The sequence below is a fragment of the Mesoplodon bidens genome, assembly GCF_964165515.1.
Source record: "Mesoplodon bidens genome assembly, chromosome: 3".
NCBI lineage: Eukaryota > Metazoa > Chordata > Mammalia > Artiodactyla > Ziphiidae > Mesoplodon > Mesoplodon bidens.
In genome coordinates, this window is record NC_138178.1 from 18,947,399 (window position 1) to 18,972,540 (window position 25,142).

The window sequence follows — 25,142 nt, forward strand, 5'->3', positions numbered from 1 at the left end:
TTATTCCTTGTTACTGTTAGAAGTGCATTGATTATATAAGGATTAAATGGGAATAAATAGTAGGGGTTCATAGGAAGTAATTGTGCCTCGTTCAAAATAAAGCCATGCTATTACATGTAATTTTATAAAAATCAGAAACAGGCTGAAGTTGAACTCATTTAGTCATTTGGCTGAAAATGTTACTGATCGTGTCAAAATCTTAGTTTCAATTCTTATTCCAAATAGGTAGCTTCCCATAGCCACTCAGTGTGGCCTTAGTCAGCCATGTTAAATACATACAGTTGGTCTTAGGTAGAAAATGGTGAGAAGGTTTTATGTTTTTAATACAAATGTATAACTTGTAACTTCTCCAGATAGTGATAAAAGTGATGTTAGCTGTTTGTAACATTAAGATACCAGTGTTCTGGGGCCTGTAATAGGAACCTAACTGCAGTGGCTTGAGTTTTTTTCCCTCATATACGAGGAGTCCAGAGGTAGGAAGTCCAGGGCTGGTAAGGTGCTTCCACAATGTCCTTAGGGACATAGGTTCCGTCTGTCTTTCTGTTCTGTCATCTTTAGGGTGTGGGCCTTGTCTTCATGTTCACTAAATGGCTGCTGTACATCTCGGTCCAATGTCTACATTACAGGTAGGCAAAGATCCTTACCCAATCAGGAAACAGTAACTTTCCTGGAAGTCTCACACAGGATACTCCTTCCCCATCTACTTGGCTAGAACTGGGTCTCATAATTATATCTTTGTCTATAAGAAAGAATATTATTTAAAGAATAAAATTGTTTATAGAGATATAATTTTACAAATTTAATTTTGCCCATACACAGGAAAGGCCATGTCTTTTTGCCTTTAATACACTTAACTGAGTTCTCTTCTTTCTCTATTTGTTTTTCTTTTCTGCTTCTCAACCCTTGTTTTCCCACTGACCTTCTCTCTCTCCATTAATCCTCCTTCCCAATGGAACCACTTTTTCAAGCTGAAAAACGGTAAGTGTTCTTTTCCTTTTTCAAAAGAAACAACTAAAAGAACTTTTAAATACGTACATAATACAGGCGAGGTGTAGCCATTGTTATTTTCTCTGCCCAGCACCTGTCCCTCCTCCTCCTGATAACAGCATCACTCTCCTTGCCCTTCCCCACAGCACAGAGCTCCTCTTCTTCCACTGTAATCCAGCCCTACCCGCTGAGCCACAGTAATGGGCATGTGACTCAGACCTGGCCAGTGTCTATCTCATTCTCCTCCTGACCACAGTGACAGTCCTAGGGAGGGGTGTATGACCATCAGTGAAGCAGTCAGAGTTATTCTCTGGATTTATTTCAGGAAACTAGAGGAGAGAGCATTTTGCCTTTTCACAGAATATTACATAGTTGGGATTATACAGTATGTAGCCCTTTTAGAATGGCTTCTTTCACTTTGCAATATACATTTATGGTTCCTCCATGTAATTTCATGTCTTCATAGCTCATTTCTTTTTATGTTTTTATGGCTGTGTGTCAATAAAGTTTTATTTACAAAACAAGTAGGGGGCCGTATTTGTCCCATGGGCTGTAGTTTGCTGACTTCTGATTTAGGTAATTCATTCCTTTTTAGCACTGATTAATATATCATTGTCTGGATGTACTAGTTTATTTATCCATTCACCTATTGAAGGACATCTTGGTTGCTTCCAAATTTTAGTAATGATGAATAAAGCTGCTATCAACATCTGTGCATAGGTTTTTGTGTGGTTGTAAGTTTTCAACTCATTTGGGTAAATACTAAAGAGCTCATTGCTGGATTGCATGGTAAAGTTACGTTTAGTTTTGTAATAAACCACCAAACTGTCTTCCAAAGTGGCTGTACCATTTTGCATTCCCACCAGTAATGAATAAGGGTTCCTGTTGCTCCACATCTTTGCCAGCATTTGGTATTGTTGGTGTTTTGGGTTTTAGCCATTCTGATAGGTGTGTAGTGGTATCTCATTGTTGTGTTCTCTTTCTCCTTGAATTACAGGCTGTAAGGTTATTACCAGGGAGATCCTGGGGCTGTATATCCTGCCACTTGGAGGAGCCTTAGATAATAAGGCCAACATCTAGACCTAGGAACTTAGATAAGAGTCAGAAACAGTGAGTTCAAGTCCTTTAATCCAGTTAATTCTGAAAACACTACCCCTATGTTTATACAGTTTGTTTACATGGGTTAATAAATTTGCCTTCTCACTTAAGGCAGTTTAAGGTAGGTTTCTGACACTTGGAACCAGAGTCCTGACTAGTATAGAAAATGCATGATTGTCAGGACTGAGTGTAGGCTCTGAAGCCAGACACTCTAGGTTCAAATTCTCTGCAATCATGGGAAGTCCCTTACCTTATGTTTCAGTTTTCGTATGTATACAATGTGGATAAAAATACCTCATATACAATGTGGATAAATACCTCATATACAATGTGGATAAAAATATCTCATAGAGTTAATATATGTATAAAATACGTAGAGTGAATACGTAGAGTGAATACAATATGTAGAATTTGTATTTAATTTTTGATAGTTTGATTAATATGTGTCTCGGCATGTTTCTCTTTGGGTTTATCCTGTATAGTACTCTCTGTGCTTCCTGGACTTGATTGATTATTTCCTTTCCCATGTTAGGGTAGTTTTCGACTATAATCTCTTCAAATGTTTTCTCAGACCCTTTCTTTTTCTCTTCTTCTTCTGGGACCCCTATAATTAGAATATTGGTGCGTTTAATGTTGTCCCAGAGGTCTCTGAGACTGTCCTCAATTCTTTTCATTCTTTTTTCTTTATTCTGCTCCCTGGCAGCTATTTCCACCATTTTATCTTCCAGCTCACTTATCCATTCTTCTGTCTCAGTTATTCTGTTATTGAGTCCTATAGTATTTTTAATTTCAGTAATTATGTTGTTCGTCATTGTTTGTTTGCTTTTTGAACTGCTTCTTTTTGATACTTCTATTTTGGGAGTTATCTATTTACTTCCCTCTACTGAAAAACAATTTTTAAAATTCATTTATTATTTATTTGGTTGCGTCAGGTCTTTGTTGCAGTAGGGGGGTGGGCTCCTTAGTTGCAGGTCACCAGCTTCTTAGTTGCAGCACATGGGCTCCTTAGTTGCAGCAGGCAAGCTCCTTAGTTGTGGCTCGCTGGGTCCTTAGTTGTGGCATGCAAACTCTTAGTTGTGGCATGCATGTGGGATCCAGTTCCCAGACCAGGGATCAAACCCAAGCCCCCTGCAATGGGAATGCGGATTCTTAACCACTGTGCCACCGCCACCAGGGAAGTCGCCCCTATACTGAAAATTGAAGATTTCATTCTTTTTCCTTCCTTTGCAGTCACAGTTCATGTGTAAACAGTTTACTGTTTATCAGTTTGCTACTAAAGGATATGGTAAAGGATACAGGTGGACGTGTAGATGGAAGAGATGCATAGGGCAAGGTATGCAGGAAGGAGTGTGGAGCTTCCGTGCTCTCTGGGAAGCACCATTCTCCCAGCACCTTCACGTGTTCACCAACTAGAAGCTCTCCAAACCCTGTACTTTGGGGATTTTGATGGAGGATTAGTCACATAGGCACAATCAAATATTAACTCCATTTCCAGCCCCTCTCCTTTCTCTGGAGAATGGAGGGTGGGGCTGAAAATTCCAAGCTTGTTTGTTTTTTGTTTTTTGGCCCCATGGCATTCAGGATCTTAGTTCCTCGACCAGGGATTGAACCCGTGCCCCTGCAGTAGAAGCATGAAGTCTTAACCACTGGACCACCAGGGAAGTCCCAGAAAATTCCAAGCTTCTAATCATGGCTGGGTCTTTCTGTTGATAGGCCCCCCTACAGGAGCCCACCCAGAGTCACCTCATTAGAACAAAGGACATTGCTATCACCCAGGAAATCCCAAGGGAGCCAGAAGCCCTGGGTCAGGAACCAGAGTCAAAGACCAAATATGAGAACAAAAAAAATCCTCCTGGTGCTCTTATGCCTTCGGAAATTATTGATAGAAGTATTTTAGGAGCTCTGTGCGGGAACAGGAGGCAGAGACCAATATATATATTTTCTGTTATCTCTTACCATCCTCTTTTCTTTCTCTTTGGATGCTTATAGGATATTCTCTTTTTTCTGGTGTCTGAAATGTCACTTTGTTGTAAGTTGGGATGTATAGGAAGGGTATTTGCTGCAATGATGCTATGTAACAAACCAGCTCAAAACTCCCATTCTTTCACCCTCCTCATCCCATCCATCAGTAAGTCGTATTGATTGCACCTCTAAAATATGTCTTGAATCCAGGTGGGCTGGTTCAGTAGCCTTTTATTCAGTCTCTCTCCTTCAAATGTTGCTGTGACCAGTCCACTTTCCATAGTTATAAGAATGACCCATCCACAGCTGGCTTGGTATTAACTGAAAGGAGTCCTGGTGGAAATGGTAAATATTTGCACAATCTTTTGGACTCTGAGCATGTTCTTCACTGGCTAAAAACAAGATGGTTCTTCCTGGCAAACAGAGTGATCAGACCTGAAAGTGATCTTCAAGATGTTTTGGAGATTAATAGCAGAGTTTTATATAGCAACCATTTCCCAAACCCCAAATTAAGACAAATATTCTGAGAAGTAGTAGGGTACTTAGGGCTCAAATAATGATCATTTATTAAACACCTTTTATGTTTGCTACATACTTTGTATAATTAAATTTAATTAATTAATTAATTAATTAAATTAATTTAATTCTGACAAAGGTACACTAAAGTAAATTAATTCTGACAAAGGTACACTAAAGTAAATACATTTCCTATATTTGTTTAACAGTTAGTGGAAGTGGGGAGAAAATTATTTTCAATTAATAAAAATTATATATAGTAATGAATGCAGATTTCTCCTGGCAGAGCAATCTGTTCTTCAAAGACTTGTATGCACACACATCCATACAACTGCCAAAACACTTCCATTTTTCCATTCTTGTTCTGTCTCAGGTTTTTCCTTAATGAGTATCTGAACCCACAAAAAGGTTTAAGTTTAGATAATAAATCACTTGTTCCCAGCAAACACCATTACAGCATGCAGAATTCCAGGTGGCCATAGCTGCACCTGCTAGGGCTGCAACAGCAAACTGTTCTTAACTTTTCCACTTAAGGGCACTGTCTCCTGCATTGGGAATAGGTTCAATGTACATCTCCCTCGATTATTCAGTAATGTTTCAAATCCCTGATAAGACTGGTGTCCTGGAAGTTCCTCATAATTAATCTGCACAATACAGGTAGACGATCAGAGTTTAATCCACCCAAGGTTTTTTACTCTGGCAGAGCAATGGTTTAAACCATTTGTGCTTGATTCCAAAGCCAGTGTTCTTTCTAGTACTTGAAAATTCCAAAAGAGGATGACAAATAATCCTAGCTTTTACCTAATTTAAGGGAAAGATGTAATTTACATTAAACAAAGTTTTAATTGTTAACAACTGTATTTTGAACATATTATTGTTAGAAGAGGTGACTATTAGGAGGATTAAATCTGAGTAGTCATTACTAAAACAAGCTCAGTAAAACCATTAAATCATGGATTCAGTTACATTGCAATGATTATTACAGTGTCTCTTTCACTGTAACAGTTTTAAACTTATATTTTCTTCGTCAACTACATTAGTAACACGGCTCGTACTGGGATGGTGATGGAAAGTAAAAACACTCAAGCCATTTTGCAAAAGGAACAATAGTATTTAATAGATTAACAGGAAATTTACACATGGTACATTTAAATTTGAACTTTGCTCTTTTGGGGGGTAAGTCTGCAAAAAACCTGAATGAATTTAAGATATGACCTGTGAAGCTGAATCATAGTGTATCTATATTTAAAAGAATGATGTTGACAGAGAATATATCGAAGTATGTTACAATTGTATTTACTAAGTGAAAGTAAGTTAGTTATTTTTTTAAAAGAATCCGGCTATTCTGGTAATGCTGCCTGCATACGTTTTAAGCAAATCATTTAAAAAGTAAACCATTACATTTTTTGATAAAAATTAACAAGCTGTTAAAATTGCTACAATATATCTCACCTAAGCTCTCCAGTACTATTTTAAATACATATGTATTGTAGAAAAAGCACCAGAAGCAGTCAAGGCAGCAAAACTGTATTCATAGCAAAATAAGCCAAAACCCTCGTCCTTTTGTTTATTCCTCATTCCCGAAAGGAGTTATATTACTGAATGAAGGAATTTTACAACTGCATTTTTGAGGTCACAGTTACAGCCTTAAATGATTGGCTTTTGCAGGCAATCAGGTACAGATAAATTACACTAAAATAAAACTGTATGATGTTTTTGTCATATTAACACCAAACTGAATGGTGGACTGAAATGAACAGATGAGAAAGAAAATCAAGCTCGAGGCTCACTCTCTCTAAAGTGGTCATGTTTCTAGTTTTACTGAAGCATTAATTTTCATAAAGTGCACTAACGAAATAAATAAGTTGAAAAAAGCTTTGAAGATCTATGTACAACTCTGAGATTAAGATAAATTACTGATTATGTTCTTGATAGCCTTTTAATGCTGTGGAAGCTGTAACATACATGAAAAGCTCATTGATCCGGGTAAAATAATGATTTTTCCCCCCTTAGATCAATCTAGTATTAAGGCGTATGTAATTATGCTAGCTTATTCTATAAGGCAAGGTTAGATTAACGGGAAAATTTATGTGCTATAGGCTAAATCCAGATACTGTCAGGTGCTGGGCATTATTCCTGGCTTCAAAATAAGATGTATCAGTTTCATTGTCTGGTTGGGGTATGAAAGGCATTGTTTGATGCTGTAGATTTTCCCACTCCACATCACTGAAGAGAGGATGATGTTTCAACTCTTAGGAAAAATATCAAACAAAGCAATATCATGACACCATTACCAAAGTCCTATTTTACAGGAATTAAAGAGAGACCGTCCCACATGTAGCTTGCCCTGGTTTACTATGTCCGTTTCACAGACATTTTAAAAACATCTGTCTCTTTCTTCAACCACATACTTCCCAACAGCACACACTGTCTGTCGTTCTGTATGTCACCTGGCATATGACAGGTGCCTTAACGGAAGCTTATCTTCCTCACTGCCTGCATCTTCTCTCAGAATCCCTGACTCGATGAGAGAAGACAGCCTGGCCTACTTCCTGCTGCCCGACACGGCTTCCACACCACTAATCCTAATCTTCCATGATTAATGCCCCACTTCTTATTCCAATTCCTTGCCACCTGCTTTGATCTCTGTAATCCTCAGCATCGTCACCCTAGATTACTTCAGCAGGAGGCTCATCCTCCAGTCCCTTGCTCTCTTCCCTGTGCTCCATCCTTATCCTTCCTGGTAATTTCAACACACACACTGGTGATATTTCTGACACATTCTTTCTCTTCCTGGTTCTTTGATTTCTCTGATTTCACTGACTTGCATCTCTACAACACACCAGCCGCCCAGCAGTATGGCCACATCCGAGTCTACTGCTTCCACTTACAAAATCTCAACTTTGCCTTCCCCTTTAACTACATTTTCCTTCTATCTAGTAAAATGAAATCTCTTTTGATCACACAGGTATTTAGTTGGCAGACATAGCCACCCCTCTCCTCAACTATTCACTTCATTAGGCAACAAATAAAGACAGCAGAAAAATGAAGTGTCAATTAAGGCAGTATACAAACCAAAAAAGCAATTAAATTTAAGGAAAATATCAGAAGATGACTACACAGGAAAGAATTGTTTGTCTGTATTGGGGGTAATGGGCTGGAAAATCAATATGTATATATGATGGATTTTCCATAAACTAAAAGACTGGTAGGAAAAGGGATAAAAGAGCAAAAATAATTCACATTTAGAGAATTTATTTGTCTCAACAGTTCAAGCATGTGTTACTTTAGAGTTATTTGTAGTATTAACTCGAACTGGGATATCTGGATGTGATGTGATGCTTCATGATCCTCTCATCATAACTATTTATTTAAACTGAATCCACAAAGGAATTCTAATCTAGGTTAAGATTAACTAAATAAACAGTTGTTGAAACAACTGTTTCTTAACTGAAGAATACCCCTATCTGCTTCACTAGGTAAACTGTTCATTTAACTAATGAACAAAAATTTGAGGTCACTGGTAAGAATGTACTGAGCAAGTTACAGGGCATTATAGCCATTTTCTATACAACGGTTTCCCAACTTTGTTACAGTTGACCTTTGGGACCAGATAATTCTTTGTAGTAGGGACTGTCCTGTGCACTGTAGGATGCTGAGCAGAATCCCCGGCTTCTACCTACCAGATGCCCCCAACTGCTGTGACAACCAAAAAATGTCTCCAGACAACGCCAAATGTCCTTTGGGGAGCAAAATCATCAGCAGTGGAGAAGGCTGTTCTAAAGCAATTTTAATTTTTTTTATTTTTTATTTTATTATTATTATTTTTGGCCGCACCTTGCAGCCAAAATAAAAATAAAAATAAAAATAAAATAAAAATAAAACTGTATGATGTTTTTGTCATATTAGTTCCTTAGTTCCCTGACCAGGGATCGAGCCTGTGCCCCCTGCAGTGGAAGCTTGGAGTCTTAACCACTGGACCACCAGGCAAGTCCCCTAAAGCAATTTTTAGAGCTTGGTTTTCAAATGTCTGCATTCTCACTTTACATAAGTTTTTGCTCAGATTCCACTCTTCAGGTCTTCCTGACCACCCCATCTAAAAAATAAATCTCTTGCCTTCACTTTGTACCCTCTCACTTTGCTTTCTCTCTTCATGTACTTACCACTAGATGGCGTTATGTTATGACTGTGTTTACTTCCCCTCTTTCCACTAGAATGTAAGTTCTAGAACTTAAGCACAGGAGTGTGTCTGGTTCATCCCTAGGATACCTCCAGTGCCTGAAACGAAAACACTGCCTAGCACCTAGAAGTCACTCTATAGGATTTGTTAAATAAATAAACTGTTGACCTCATTGGAGGCAACACCTAGAAGCTGATGTGAATGACATATTACTAAAGTCCATTTAGTAATATACCCTACTTCACATGGAAATGCATTTTGAGACACAGTGCTTAGTTGTCTCTATATATATACATTGTGACAAAAAGGATTTTAAGGCAGCTGCTAATGAGATTTACTGGTGTTTCAAAACTGGGTTTTAAAATTAATTGGAATTCCCTGCACTGGAAAGAACATTTGAATGGGTCACAATGCACCAATTTTGTCTTTTTTGAGGCAACCTGGCTGTGAAGAATGCAACAAGGAGTCAAAGTCCGTAAAAATATTTGATAATCAATAATGATATCAGGGACTTCCCTGGTGGTGCAGTGATTAAGAATCCACCTGCCAATGCAGGGGACACAGGTCCGATCCCTGGTCTGGGAAGATCCCACATGCCACTAAGCAACTAAGCCCGTGCACCACAGCTACTTAGCCTGCACTCTAAAGCCCACGAGCCACAACTACTGAGCCAAATCAGTAGTTTGGCTCAACAAATCAAGGGTAAAAGAGTTAACTAACACAAAACCTTACCTTTCATTCCAGCTCTCTTTGTATCATCAATGGTTAAGAGTATTTCTACAGCACTTTGAGCATTATCAGATAACTTTTCTTCACCTTCAGGCCAAGGGATATCTATAAATACAAATAAACTTGTTAATCATTGCTCAAGACAATAATACACAGAGATAAATGAGATAAATGAATCTATCTTAATAGGAGAAAAAGAATCACCTCTTTTCAGAATATTCTGGAATACTTGCTGGGGTGTTTCATCGTTGAAAGGGGGAATTCCTGTTAGAAACTCAAACAAGCAAACTCCAAGTGCCCACCAGTCTACTGCAGGACCTGGAATTTAAGAGGAAGCAGCTGAACTTGCAAGCATTTTCTATAAATGTTTGATCAACTAAAACATTAACTGTGGATATTTGGGCACAATGAAGACCCAAAGGCTCGTTTCCTTAAGGCTTTCTTCTGGCTTCCAAATGTGCAAAGACCCAAATTACCTTCCTTTAGGCAATGTGGTAATTACTTTCTTGGAAAATATTGGGCTCCATAAGATGATATGGAAAAAGCCGAACGAACTTTTTGGCCAGCCCAACAGAAGTTTAGATTAGCAATTAATATGGCTAGTTAGAAAAAAGTTTAAAAAGTTATTAATAACCTCTGATATTCTGGATACTTATTTGTGCTAAATCCTAAAACACAACCAAGGAATGCATTTAATCTAAAAATTATTCTCTAAAAGAGTATTTCTTAATTTCAAATCAGGAAACAATACCATTCAGATGATTCTATAGCCCACTCGTTTCACAAAGGAATGAGATGAGGTAGTAATATTAATGCAAACTGGAGGATAACCTGCTAACTAGGGAAAGCCTTAACCTACAGAGGGTTTTGTTTTGTTTTGTTTTGTTTTTGCCACGCACACCATGTGGGATCTTAGTTCCCTAACCCGGGATCAAACCCGTGCCCCCTGCAGTGAAAGCACAGAGTCTTAACCACTGGACTGTCAGGGAAGTCCCCTTACAGAAGGTTTTAATGTGGCTTTATTCCTTTTAAGAACATAGAGGGACAAATTAGTTTAACAAAAAATACTCATTTAAACTATTGCCTGAGGAGGTAATTAGAATATAAGTCTTAATAAATAGGTAAAACTGATTTCTTTCTTTAAAAATTTTTATTGGTGTATAGTTGCTTTACAATATTGTGTTAGTTTATACTGTGCAGCTAAGTAAATCAGCTATACATATACATATATCCCCTCTCTTTTGGATTTCCTTCTCATAGGCGTTCCCTGTGCTATACAGTAGGTTCTCATTAATTATCTACTTTATACATAGTATCAGTAGTGTATATATGTCAATCCTAATCTCCCAATTCATCCCACACCCAGGTAAAACTGATTTCTAAATAAAATCTTCATTGGAAGCATCATTTGTATACAAAGACATTTTAGACAATTATTTTAAACATGACCTTATAATCTGGTTTATACGCTTGTTTAGATACATCTATGAACAAAATGTTTCCTAAGCAAAGGTTAATTTCAGTCCAAAAATGATTAACTTCCATATAAATTTAGAATTGAGACTCTAGTCTAGATCTAAATTTGCCTGAAAATTACTCTTTAAAATCAATTTCACAAGACAACCCTCAGAATGGGAGAAAATATTTGCAAATGAAGCAACTAACAAAGGATTAATCTCCAAAATTTACAAGCAGCTCATGCAGCTCAATGTCAAAAAAAAACCCAATCCAAAAATGGGCAGAAGACCTGAATAGACATTTCTCCAAAGAAGATATACAGATTGCCAAAAGACACATGAAAGAATGCTCAACATCATTAATCATTAGAGAAATGCAAACCAAAACTACAATGAGGTATCACCTCACACCAGTCAGAATGGCCATCATCAAAAAATCTACAAACAATAAATGGTGGAGAGGGTGTGGAGAAAAGGGAACCCTCTTGCACTGTTGGTGGGAATGTAAAGTGATACAGCCACTAAGGAGAACAGTATGGAGGTGCCTTAAAAAACTAAAAATAGAACTACCTTATGACCCAGCAATCCCACTACTGGGCATATACCCTGAGAAAACCATAATTCAAAAAGAGTCATGTACCACAATGTTCACTGCAGCTCTATTTACAATAGCCAGGAAATGGAAGCAACCTAAGTGTCCATCGACAGATGAATGGATAAAGAAGATGTGGCACATATATACAATGGAATATTACTCAGTTATAAAAAGAAATGAAATTGAGTTATTTGTAGTGAGGTGGATGTACCTAGAGGCTGTCATACAGAGTGAAGTAAGTCAGAAAGAGAAAAACGAATACCGTATGCTAACACATATATATGGAATCTAAAAAGAAAAAAAATGGTTATGAAGAACCTAGGGGCAGGACGGGAATAAAGGCACAGACCTACTAGAGAATGGACTTGAGGACATGCGGAGGGGGAAGGGTAAGCTGGGACAAAATGAGAGAGTGGCATGGACATATATACACAACCAAATGTAAAATAGATAGCTAGGGGGAAGCAGCCCCATAGCACAGGGAGATCAGCTTGGTGCTTTGTGACCACCTGGAGGGGTGGGATAGGGAGGGTGGGAGGGAGACGCAAGAGGGAAGAGATATGGGGATATATGTATATGTATAGCTGATTCACTTTTGTTATAAAGCAGAAACTAACATACCATTGTAAAGCAATTATGCGCCAATAAAGATGTTAAAAAAATCAATTTCACAAAATTCATTACTGTGGTTAAGCAACTACCACCATTTCATTTTAAAACAAGTAGAAAAAAAAACAAGTAGGAAAGCATCATGGAATGTGCCATTAGAAAAAATAATCACATGCATTTAGAGAGCCTTTTCATCTGCAAGCCACGTAATCCCATCTTCCCTAAGGAACACAAGGTACAAACAGTCTCTAGGCTTCTATTTCTATAGTAATCACTATAAAAACATACAAAACACCTCGGTTAGTAGGCCTTTTAAGCAGCACTGAGAAAGAATTATTCCAACAGCTCAGATAATATAACCAAATAACAGAAAAGTAGGGGGAAATCAGGAAAAAATGTGCATTTTAATTTATTTTACTTAGGTTAGAAATTAGTACCCTTTTCCCAGCTCAGCCGAAAATGTACTCATGTCATGTCAAAACATACATGATTTTTCCATGGATATGTCATACATACCCATATACTTGAGTCAAAGTCTAATAAGATCATGTATTGTGATAAATCATATTATCAATTATAAAATAAATCAATTATAATATATATCATTAGCCAGAGATATAGAATAAAGTTGTTTTATACTACTGGCTTTCTAATTTAAAACCTACTTCTTTAATTTGTAAATTGATACTGTTAATTCCTTTCTATTTTCTAATAATAATAGAATTGAATGATTTAGAAAATTCAAGCCCTTCTGTAGCCACTAATATTAATATTTTTATCAAGCCTATTTCTTCAGTTGTAATAAAAAAAGCTATATCTACACTCTCTGCTACCTTTAAAAGTTATAAAAAAATTCCACATGCCTAAATTTGTTTTCACAGAGAAGAGCAATCTCTCTGGATGTCTTCCTGCTCAGAAGACAGAAGACAGTTCATAAATGAGCTGAAATGAAAAAAAGTTTTGTATGCAATGTGATCTAGTTAGACTTCGTTCAGTTAAATGTGCTTTGCCATGTTCCTTTATGGAGAAATTTACTCACCCAAAGTCAGAGATCCTGCATGTAAGAAAACAGGAGTTAGGTACATTGTTTAAAAGTTATGAGTTCATTCTCATATCATTCATTGAACTAGAAGCCAGGTATTGTGCCAGATATAAGAGATACAAAGATGAGGAAGACAGTTTTCCCCAAGGAGAAAACACCCTACTCTGGGAGAGACAATACAGGTAATTTTTTTTTTTTTTTTTTTTTGCTTGCAGTACGCGGGCCTCCCACCGTTGTGGTCTCCCCCGTTGTGGAGCACAGGCTCAGCAGCCATGGCTCATGGGCCTAGCCGCTCCGCGGCATGTGGGATCTTCCCAGACCAGGGCACGAACCCGTGTCCCCTGCATCGGCAGGCAGACTCTCAACCACTGCGCCACCAGGGAAGCCCAATACAGGTGATTTTAACACAATTTTGAGAACTGAAACAAACATATGCAAGAAGCTGTGGAAACTCAGGCCAGGGTCCCTAAGTCCCCTTGGCTGAGGGGAAGACATGGAGGGCATCAGAGGTCTCAGTAGGATGTTTGGAATTAGAAAACTAAAGAGCCGACGTGAGTGTTTCTGGGGCCTGGGATTCCAGGGAAGAGGTTAGAGAGCAGGGAATTGTTTTTTAAAATTATAAATTGCTATCTATTATTTGTTTTAAACACTATGTATCAAATTACTTTTATAGAAAATAAAAATTTTAGAATATTTCACTAGCTAGCTAAGATAACTAACTACATGTCCCACTAAAAGAGTGGCAAGATCTTATCAAGTAAATCTTTACATTTGAGGTTTACTTTCATACTGTATCCTAAGTTGGAGAAAATGTAAATTATAATATAGGAAATGAGCTGGCAAATCTGTGACTTAGCAAAAAGGACAAAGTACCAAAACTAGTTAAGTGCCCAGAGGAACTTAGATGCTTTGGCAGATAAAGAAAGGGGAATATTAAATGTGTCTGCTTTCACATTGTAGAGATTATTGACAAGGGTGAGTGAGGGCTGCCAAGGAGCTCTCCTGGAGGGCTATGCACAAGGAGAACTCAGACTCTAGATATAGCAGTGAATAATTAGTTCTCCATAATTGATCAAGGGATGCTTTATGGAAGAGGTGACATTTGAACTGATGAGCAGATGAGAAGAAATTTGGCAGGGAGGTGACTGGGGACTGGCTTTTCTAAACTAAGGCAAAACGAAACAAAACAGGACTTCCCTGGCTGTCCAGTGGTTAGGACCCTGCGCTTCGACTGCAGAGGGCATGGGTTCAATCCCTGGTCGGGGAACCAAGATCCCACATGCCACACAGCGCGGCCAAAACAAAACAAACAAACAAACAAAAAACCTACTAAGGCAAAACAGTTGTGCAAAATAAGGAAAATGTGAAAATAAATGTGTCTAAGTAAAATGGGAAAATAAGACCTATAAAGAGACTAACTGAGAGACGAGACTAGCATGAGAGCTCAGAGCCTCGAATCAGTGACCTGGCTTTCTTTTTGCAGGTAGGAAGGAGCCACCAAGCCAAACACCTCCTTTGTTTCACGGAGAAGAGTAGCATGAACTCCATTATGCTTTAAGAGGGAAAGTCTGGTGGCAATGATTGCAAAAAAGAGAATAAAGTTGAGGAGATCAAAGAGAAAGTTATTAAATGAAGGAAAGGGAAAGATGAGGTTCTTACATGGAATAGCGGCAGAGATGAAAAAGTGAGGAGACACACTGCAGAGATGTAATTCATCGGATTTAAATGCCTGAAGGTAATGAAGATGGTGAACAGAGAGACGGAACAGAGGAAGAGCAAGCTAGAGGACAAGTCGAGCTCTGATACATAGCATCTGAATGACAGTAGAATACAGAATAGGCACTTTGGCCAAGTCAGGATTAGAGACAGATTTTTTTTTTTGGCCTCGTGGCATGCGGGATCTTAGTGTAGGCCCAACTGTCTATTCCTGAACCCAAACTAAAATAGACCTGGGGAGACATTTAGAACAAAGACAGTAGAGGGGGTGGAAGGCGGGACTTCTCTGGATCATTGAGACTAAACCAGCAGGCCAAGAACAAATGGCTGCATGTCTTCTTTCCTATAATAAAGGCCATATATGTGAGAAAAGAGTATTGCACGAGTTCATTTTCTTTTACTTTACACAATCTAAGTACTAAAGAAATTTAAAACAATTTATCTCAGAAGAAAACATAGTGATACTGCAAAAACGCAAGATGTGCATGCCTTACCATGGGCCCTATATGTGAGAAAAGGCCATATATGTGAGAAAAGAGTATTGCACGAGTTCATTTACTTTTACTTTATGCAATCTAAGTACTAAAGAAATTTAAAACAATTTATCTCAGAAGAAAACATAGTGATACTTCGAAAACGCAAGATGTGCATGCCTTACCGTGGACCCTGATTAACAGCAGCTCTGGTGCGAGGTAGTCTGGAGTTCCCAGAATTCGCCCATCATCCACGGGGGCCGCCCCCCTTCTCACACTCTTTGGAGTTCGGTATGGAGTTCCTGACTTGACCTGATCTGGGGTCTGCTAATTTCAAAAGAGTTTAAGACACAATAAATATCTTAATTCCTTTTACAGTGAACAGAAATGCTAAAACAAAAGAAAAGCTAGGCTGCTGGGCATAAAAGATACACTCAAATACTTGATCAGTTTTGAAAATGGCCTTGTAACTAATTATAATTATGAAAAGTCCTATTGTAAAAAGCCCTAATTATAATAATGAAATTCAATAGTTTAGATAACACCAATTATTTCAGTAAGAGCTGGAAATGCAAGAAACAATGAAAAAATCCACAAGAAAAAATTCTTGATAGGATGGATCAATACAAGCTTGAGAGCAGTCACAGAGGGAGGCTGTGGCTGACAAATGAGTGAATTACTAGGACAATGCACACAACAGAACTACACATAAATAACCTCTCGTGCTAACTGGCATTTATGGTTTTAAGGTATTTTGTTGTCTCACAAGGACTCTGTGGGACCAGCAGGACAGGTGTCATTATATTTTACAGACAAACGGCAGACAGAGGCTCTGAAGATAAGGACTTCTAAGTCACTCAGTAAGTTCTAAATAGAAAACTCAAGTCTTGTAACCCTACAGTCGAGGTTTACACTTTCTGTATTACGATGTCTCTCCGAAGGAAGGAAAAAATGAAACTTTGGGTTTAAAAAGATAAAGGTTTAGGGAAAAAAAAATTGAAATATCTATTTTTCAACTTTCTTCTATAAAGGAAAGAGATCATCTAAATATGTCCTTAAAAGGCAGTAAGGTAGATGGACTTTAATTTTGTGTCTCAGAATTGCTGTGATCAAGTGAAAATATGTGACTGTAAATATGTAAACATGTTATCTGTAAATATGTGAAAGTATACAGAATACAAATGAAGGAGGCATTGGAGTTAAGAATGATAAACATTGCTACCTGCTTTACCTTTCTGTACTAAAACCTCCAAGGAGCCATAGATTCCCAACAAGCAAAACAAAACTATATGATTAATATTATATAGTCTAGCTGACAGGCAAGTGTCTGGCCTTAATAGTTTATTTTTCTAAAATCTAAAGGACAGAACATTAGCAAGTGATCACATACCTGATACGGCACGTAAGATCTTTCTTTCTGAGTAGGGGTTATAGCCATGGGATATGAACCACTATAGGCACAGGAAATATCCATCATATTTAAAGAAGTAATGCTCATTTTGGATGGTTCTGAGCTATTGGATGCATTAATATGACTGTTAAAACTCCGAAAAGCCACAGCATTTCTTTTAGAGGTTAATGTTTTCAACGCCTCCAAAGAAGGAGCTAACATTTTTCGGTTGCTGTCTTGGACAGCAGGACTCTCATCACCGCTCGGCAAGGTGCCTTCTTGGCAGCTGGGGGATGCAGGAAGTAGGTCTTCAATATTTGATTCTTCCAAAGAGGATTGTTTGATGCTTTTATCTGGATCTAAGGACTGCCTTCCTAATGGACTTTCCATGATGGAAATTCCAGGAAAAGATGAATCAGAGTCCATGCGAATACTTTTAGGAGTTCTATCATCATCGGAACACAGGAAACTAGAACTTAAGTAGTCTTTCTTACTATTCTTGTCACAGTCATCATCCAGTTCACACATAAGGTTTTTTGCTATCATTGGGACAGGGGATTTTTCTGGGGTTTGTTGTTTATCAATGAAAGAATTGCCCATGTTCTCCTTATTAGCACCGTCATTTTGCTGATCTCTGTATACTGACAGCTTAAGGTCCTGGACTTCAGCTGTTAAGCCTGTCCTTTGATTGGCATAACCATCTCTCATTTCATTACTACTGTTATACTCGACACAATTTTTTTTATTCTGTATAATTTCCTGACAAGGACTGGAGTCAACTAACTCAAAACTTCTTTTACAACTTCTTTTCCCAAGGTGTTCTTCAGTCACCCCACTGGAATCCACAGCACATTGATGTGACTGATGGTAACCAGACTGGCTTGTGTCAGCAGCCAGATGAATATTATTTACATCCAGTTCTCTTGCTTCCCTAGAAACTTCCCCAGAAGAACATTTTTCAGCAAGGTTTCCACAAGAGTTTCCAGTGGCAGGATCGGCACTGCTGTTATGAATGGGAGAAATGGCTAACTCAAGATCCCTTTTATTGAAACTTTTGGTCTCCATGGCATCTGTAGATCTTGTACCTAAAGGCTTTTCGACTGTATTCCAACTCATCACTGTAGAGCCCACTGCATTGTCGCTTTCCTAAGAGGGAGGAAAAAACGGTTAAAAAAAATTATGTAAAGCTGAGAATCTTTAACCTTTTAAACCTCTGCCCACTTAAGTGGGATAACTGACCCCATAAGCTACGATGGGTAGCTCTTTCCACATTCCTGTGGAAAAACAGAACAATGATAATGGAGAATTAGAAAGCAATATAAACAATTATAGTATACATTTATACACATTATTTTGAGTGAAACACTAGTATAAAATTTAAACCAACTATTCAATAATATGTATTTGATGGTGTATTACATGTTATTTAAATAGGACAAATTAATAGGAATATATTCAGGCAAAACTTAGGGTAAGGCTACATTAGGTATATATCTGCTGAGCAAAAGGGATGATTGTTTTGTATTTCAATCACAGGGCATGAAATACAGTTAATGGAAAATTACAGGCTAAAAATATTGTTAATGTAAACACGTATCACTTCATACAAGTATAATAAAACCAAGCTGACAAGATGAAGCTAAACTAACGGCAATTTGTAATTAAAAACCCAAAATAACAGGAGTTAATATCCATTGTCAACAATATAAACTGATGATGCGTTGATAACAAAGTGCTTTTCCTGAAGACTGCTGGAATTCCAACTCTGCAGGTGCCCTTGTGTGATCAGAATTTTGGACATAATCTTGCAAACTGGCATATGGTAATCAGGATTTTTACAAGATTACTCAGAGTGAATCTTCAATAAACCCTAATAGTGCATATTTTGATATGTGAAAAATCGAACTTTATTAACTTACTTAGTAATAGTAAGGAGCAGTTAGTCATGAACAAAAAGACAATTCCTAAAGTACAACTCACTGCTCTGGAAGCACAGAAAATGATGCATTTGGGGATTAGCAAGTTTATCAGCGGTCCCCTGTGGTCCATTGTCACTCCTCCAACCTAAGCTGAGAGGCTCTACTGTAACCCAATCATTGCATTCCTTAGGGATGCAGCCGAGGGAGGAAGAAGGTTAGCTATGTGTAGTTTGAAATATTATATAACATGCTTTCTTGACTAGAAAAGAGGTAAAATAATAGAACGGAAATCTGGCTTTTCCTGAAGCATTTATTACCTAGAGGGCAATCAATAAGGAGAGAAGGAAAAAAAGACTGAGAAACCCTGCCTTAACTAAAAAATAATTTGACCTTACTCCTAAAATACACATATCCAACAATAATGAAGAAAATCATGCTACTGAGAATAAGGAGCGAATACAGTCCAATTTATTTTATCAAATGGAAGGTTTACTCTTTGTGTATTAACATTATTCTAAGCTAACATTATTTTGTCAGCATTCTATAAAGGAAACTTTATTATATTTTTAGTTCCCCTCAGCTTTAATAGCTTTAAAAAGCCCGAAACAGAATATATAAATTAAGTAAGATAACTTTCAGTAAATTTATTCACTTGGTAAGCAATCTCCTCAGAATAGATACTTTCAAAGACACACCTACATTACCTTTGTGGTCTAAAAGTTATTTCTGATCCAAAAGAGTTACCATTCCATTAAATGAAAAACTGGCAAAAAACAGTAAAGAAGGAGGTAGTATAAGTTTAAAATAAGACAGGTTAAAAAAACTCAACAATCTAAGGTCTGTGTCAGGGTAGGGAATTAAAAAAAAGAAGTCCATCTAGATGCCTAGAAGCCAAACATTTACTATTAATATACTGCAAAAATAAAAAAATTGGAATCTCATATACTGAGCAAGAATAATTTCACACTTGAATGAGAAATGAAATATTTCAAGAGAATTTGACAGAATATATAGGAAAATGAAGAATACCTTGACTGCCATTCATGTAACCATTTCATTTCCTAACAGAATTTGTATGAAAAGGTACATAGCATTTCTATCATTAATTTGACACACATAGTTGGTTTTGGGTAAGGTGAATGTCACTCTGACCTGGCAATCCTTTTCCCATCTGGGACTGCTGTGGCACTCGGATTCCACACTGGACATGAAGGTGTGGGATTGACTGCTGGTGCTGGATGTCGCCAGCCTTTTCCTAGACTGGAGGAGATGGGAAGTTAGACACTTCACAGGCATCCCGGGGTGGGAGGCAACGGTTTCAAGACCTGTGGGGAAGAGAAAACATTGAAGCTTATGTCACATCTTTCCTACTTTCGCGCTGATCCTGAATCTTTACAGATAATTAGAAAAAGTATTAAGTGTTTCATATCAGAACTATTTCCATGTAAACATTATTTCATCCATAAGGATGGCTTTGGGTGGTTTTGGCATACAAGTACTGTTCTGAAAGTTAAAAAACAAAGCAAAACTCTCAATATTCATAAAGTAGAAATCAGGACAAGGGAGCGAATTTACATAATTAGGAGGAAATCCATTTTGAATAATCATTAACCAACTTGAAACTTTTCTTGATGAAGGACCATTTTTTTGTTGTTGTTTTTGTTTTTGTTTTTGTTTTTTGTTTTTTGTTTTTTGCTGTACGCGGGCCTCTCACTGTTGTGGCCTCTCCCGTTGCGGAGCACAGGCTCCGGACGCGCAGGCTCAGTGGCCATGGCTCACGGGCCTAGCCGCTCTGCGGCATGTGGGATCTTCCCGGACCAGGGCACGAACGCATGTCCCCTGCAATGGCAGGCAGACTCTCAACCACTGCGCCACCATGGAAGCCCGAAGGGCCATTATTGATGTGCTATATCCAGGTATGCTAGGAGGCTGGAATGGGACTACATTTACTCGATTCAATTTGTATTTAATTAAAACTGCGGCTTTATTTTAATGTTGAGGTTTACATGCTTACAAGTGTGGAATTATACACATCCATAGAGACTTTTTTACACTACTGGGTAAAACAAATAATAGTGATTTGTCTAGGAGTGAGCCAGTGCAAGAAAGCAGCACCATCTATATGATACAAGTTCCTGTAACTTATATACAAATAACGATGCTAAAAATTGTTGCTCTGGGATTTCCCTGGTGGCACAGTGGTTAAGAATCTGCCTGCCAATGCAGGGGACACGGGTTTGAGCCCTGGTTTGGGAAGATCCCACATGCCGCAGAGCGACTAAGCCTGTGCACCACAACTACTGAGCCCGCGTGCCGCAACTACTGAAGCCCACGCGCCTAGAGCCTGTGCTCTGCAGCAAAAGAAGCCACCGCAATGAGAAGCCCGCACACCGCAACGAAGAGTAGCCCCCACTCGCCGCAACTAGAGAAAGACCGCACACAGCAATGAAGACCCGATGCAGCCAAAAAAAATAATCAATTTTAAAAAATAAAAAATAAAAATTGTTGCTCCTGAACTTAAAATGAGACACAATAGATAATCATGCTATTACTACAGATCACAATACATGCATGTAAAGATTTTATATGTATATAAAAAGATATGTATATCTTGTTTTCTCTTTCCTGAAAAGGGTGAACATGACTTTAATCCCAAGTAAATTCTTAGTTTACTATAGTTTTTTTGATGTAATAAACCTTAGAATTTTAAAACTGTAAGGAGATTTGAAAGTCTGTCTAAAACAACTTTCTCTTTGGCACATAAATCCTCTCAATGGGATTCCTGAGACTCACTGGACACTGACCTTGACATCTGAGTAAACTGCTCAGCTGCTTTTCCCCAGCAACATGGGAACTTGATCTAATGCGTCTGCACACTGTATATTTGCTACTGAGCTCCTTCTGGATCACCGATACGATCAGACCATTCCCTGCTTTGAAACTTTTGGTGGCTCCCCTTTTTCTATAGTTTACATTCCAGGCTCTCTGTAACAACACTGATCCTTCCCCATGTACCTTCCCCATCTACCTGCTAAACTTCCTTTTTCTTTGCACATGCTTCCCATTCTCACATGTTGTCCTGCTGTCTAAAGGTGGAAGATACTTCCATGTGTCCATGCCTTTGCTCATGCCTCTATATGAAATGCCCTTTTCTAATATACTTGGAGCTATTAAGATCCTATTTCTCTTTTTAGGTCCTGCTTGGCTGTTCCTATATCTTTATTTAGAACCATTCTTGATTTTTCCAGTAAGCAATGATCACTTTTTGTGTTGGGTCATAGTATTCTTCCTATGGCATTTATTTTATAGGACTGTTATTATTATCCCTTTATACCTACAATCACCACAAAATTACAGGTTCTCCGGAGGCAAGGACCTCTCATATTCATCTTCATATTCACTCATGTGACCAGCACAGTGCCTACCACATTCTGATCAGATTAAAAAATGGCTGAGGGAGATGCAATCATTTCCCTTAAGAACAAGGCTATAAATCACATCTGCATATCCTATATTTTAACAGTTTTCTGGGTTTTTTTTTTTCCCAGCCACACCACACGTCTTGCAGAATCTTAATTCCCTTACCAGGGATTGAGCCCAGGCCACAGCAGTGAAAGTGCCGAGTCCTAACCAGGACCACCAGAGAACTCCCTAACAGTTTTCTGTTTATCAAAGTTATATATATATTTCAGCTATTTTGATGTTCACAGAAGTGTTTGAAGAAACAAGAGGAAAGGGTCAGTGGACAGAAAACTATATTTGCAGTCAGGAATTAATTGACCCACTTACTAGTATGTAACTGAAAGTTTTCAAATATTAATTTTCTCATTTGTAAAAAGGAGGCAATTCTTTCTATCTATCTGTCTACCCATTCATCCATTCATCCAAGATATGTACAGATTTGAGGACCAAATTCTAAACAAGGTAAAATCTATGGAAAAAACAACACTAATTACCCTTCAAAGCATCATTATTCACATTCCCAAGATGATGAACATGCATGCAGACAACTAAATTGTCCACTGTTGATAAGTTATAGAGGGTAAGGTTAAGTGCTATACAAATGTCCCACTTGCCTCCTTTACTACTTGACTTTTGTCTTTTATTGTGTAATAATTAAAAACCATACCTTTACTTCAACTATTTTATTTCAGAATCTTTTGGAAATAATTTTATAAAGGCACAGAATAGTACAAGTACTACATCTTCTCCATATAAGACTTCCATAGATTCAGTATAGTAATATTCACCCAATGATCATTACAATGTTATAGCTAATTGAAGAATTAACTTGACATTTTATTCTGTTGATTTAAAGATCTGCAACAACCCCTGTCAGAAATGGCATTTACATTATAAAATAGAGGAATGCCACAGAGCGTTTGAATATTTGAATATTCCAAAATACTTTGTTCCTCAAAAGATACATTTAATGGAATAAACTACCTTTTCTTTTATACTCACATGATTTTAGTAGTTTGCTAGAATAAGGAGTAATGTCCTTTTGATCTATAGACATAGGACAAGTTAGTCCTTGAGAAAGCTGTGATGTTTCAGATACATGGGTTGAAAGAATATTTGCAGAGTCTTGACTTTTTTCTGCAACTGGTGTGTGCTATGAAAAAGAGAAAGAGAAAAACAAATGCTATGATTTACCTTCACAAAAACACCACCTAAATGCATAGACAGTTATTACACCTAAGTAGATAAAATGTTGAAGTAATTCAACATGCTTGATATTTTAATTCATTTAAATGGCAATCATGAAAGGGCATATTATATGAGTTTTTTCTTATCAAGTACTTACAAATCCCAAAGAGCTGATGAGAGATAATACTTGTCCAGGGGTTCTTGAATAATAATCTTGCCTAGGTTTAGCCATAGATGGTGTTGTAAGAATATCCATCATATTGATATCTATGTATGGAAAGAAAAGTATATGATATTCTTCAAAAACTTCAACTGTCATTGACTAAATCAATACTTATTTGTTCTGAACTTTGCCTCACTTTCCACATTATTAACATTATCTGTAAAGTTGGCTTGTGCAAAACAAATAGAGCTGGGAAAGCCATCACGCCACACAGGAAACATGTACGACTAAGCAGACAGAGAAATACAAACACCATATGTTCCCTCTATATACAGAATATAAAAAACAAAACAAAACAAAAAAACAAGCTCAGGGATACAGAGAACTGATTGGTGGTTGCCAGAGGTGGGGGGAGGGGGTGGGAGAAATGGATGAAGGGGGTCAAAAGATAAAAATAAATTAATCAATTAAAAAAAGATAAATACAAGAGTGATATCTAACTGGCAAAAAAATAATTCTTGGTAATAAAGTATTAGAAAAGGAGGTTGAGGGGACTTTCCTTGTGGCACAGTGGTTAAGAATCTGCCCACCCATTTTTCGCAGAACTAGAACAAAAAATTTCACAATTTGTATGGAAACACAAAAGACCCTGAATAGCCAAAGCGATCTTGGGAAAGAAAAACATAGCTGGAGGAATCAGGCTCCCTGACTTCAGACTATACTACAAAGCTACAGTAATCAAGACAGTATGGTACTGGCACAAAAACAGAAATATAGATCAATGGTACAGGATAGAAAGCTCAGAGATAAACCCACACACATATGGTCACCTTATCATTGATAAAGGAGGCAAGACCATAAAATGGAGAAAAGACAGCCTCTTCAACAAGTGGTACTGGGAAAACTGGACAGCTACATGTAAAAGAATGAAATTAGAACACTCCCTAACACCATACACAAAAATAAACTCAAAATGGATTAAAGAACTAAATGTAAGGCCAGACACTCTAAAACTCTTAGAGGAAAACATAGGCAGAACACTCTATGACATAAATCACAGCAAGATCCTTTTGGACCCACATCCTAGAGAAATGCAAATAAAAACAAAAATAAACAAATGGGACGTAATAAAACTTACAAGCTTTTGCACAGCAAAGGAAACCATAAAAAAGATGAAAAGACAACCCTCAGAATGGGAGAATATATGTGCAAATGAAGCAACTGACAAAGGATTACTCTACAAAATTTACAAGCAGCTCATGCAGCTCAATATCAAAAAAACAAACAACTCAATCCAAAAATGGGCAGAAGACCTAAATAGACATTTCTCCAAAGAAGATATACAGATTGCCAACAAACACATGAAAAGATGCTCAACATCACCAATCATTCGAGAAATGCAAACCAAAACTACAATGAGGGATCACCTCACACCAGTCAGAATGGCCATCATCAAAATATCTACAAACAATAAATGCTGGAGAGGGTGCGGAGAAAAGGGAACCCGCTTGCACAGTTGGTGGGAATGTAAATTGATACAGCCACTATGGAGAACAGTATAGAGCTTCCTTAAAAAACTAAAAATAGAACTACCATATGACCCAGCAATCCTACTACTGGGCATATACCCTGAGAAAACCATAATTCAAAAAGAGT

General features: G+C 37.7%; 1 protein-coding gene across 2 annotated transcripts in view; it reads right to left on the bottom strand.

The window, feature by feature from the left end:
• Positions 1–5,665: 5,665 nt before the first annotated feature.
• Positions 5,666–25,142, bottom strand: part of MASTL (microtubule associated serine/threonine kinase like) — a 31,613-nt gene continuing 12,136 nt past the window's right edge. Inside the window, exons 5-12 of one of the 2 annotated variants that reach the window (XM_081228705.1) lie at positions 23,481–23,590; positions 23,138–23,288; positions 19,826–19,998; positions 16,755–17,900; positions 15,550–15,688; positions 9,677–9,790; positions 9,476–9,577; positions 5,666–6,814 (exon numbers count right to left, since the gene is read on the bottom strand). In XM_081228705.1, the coding sequence (XP_081084831.1) occupies positions 6,657–6,814; positions 9,476–9,577; positions 9,677–9,790; positions 15,550–15,688; positions 16,755–17,900; positions 19,826–19,998; positions 23,138–23,288; positions 23,481–23,590 (2,093 nt within the window). In that variant the 3' untranslated portion in view covers positions 5,666–6,656. Of the gene's footprint in view, positions 6,815–9,475; positions 9,578–9,676; positions 9,791–15,549; positions 15,692–16,754; positions 17,901–19,825; positions 19,999–23,137; positions 23,289–23,480; positions 23,591–25,142 lie in introns of both variants that reach the window. The other variant, XM_081228704.1, reaches the window with a different exon arrangement.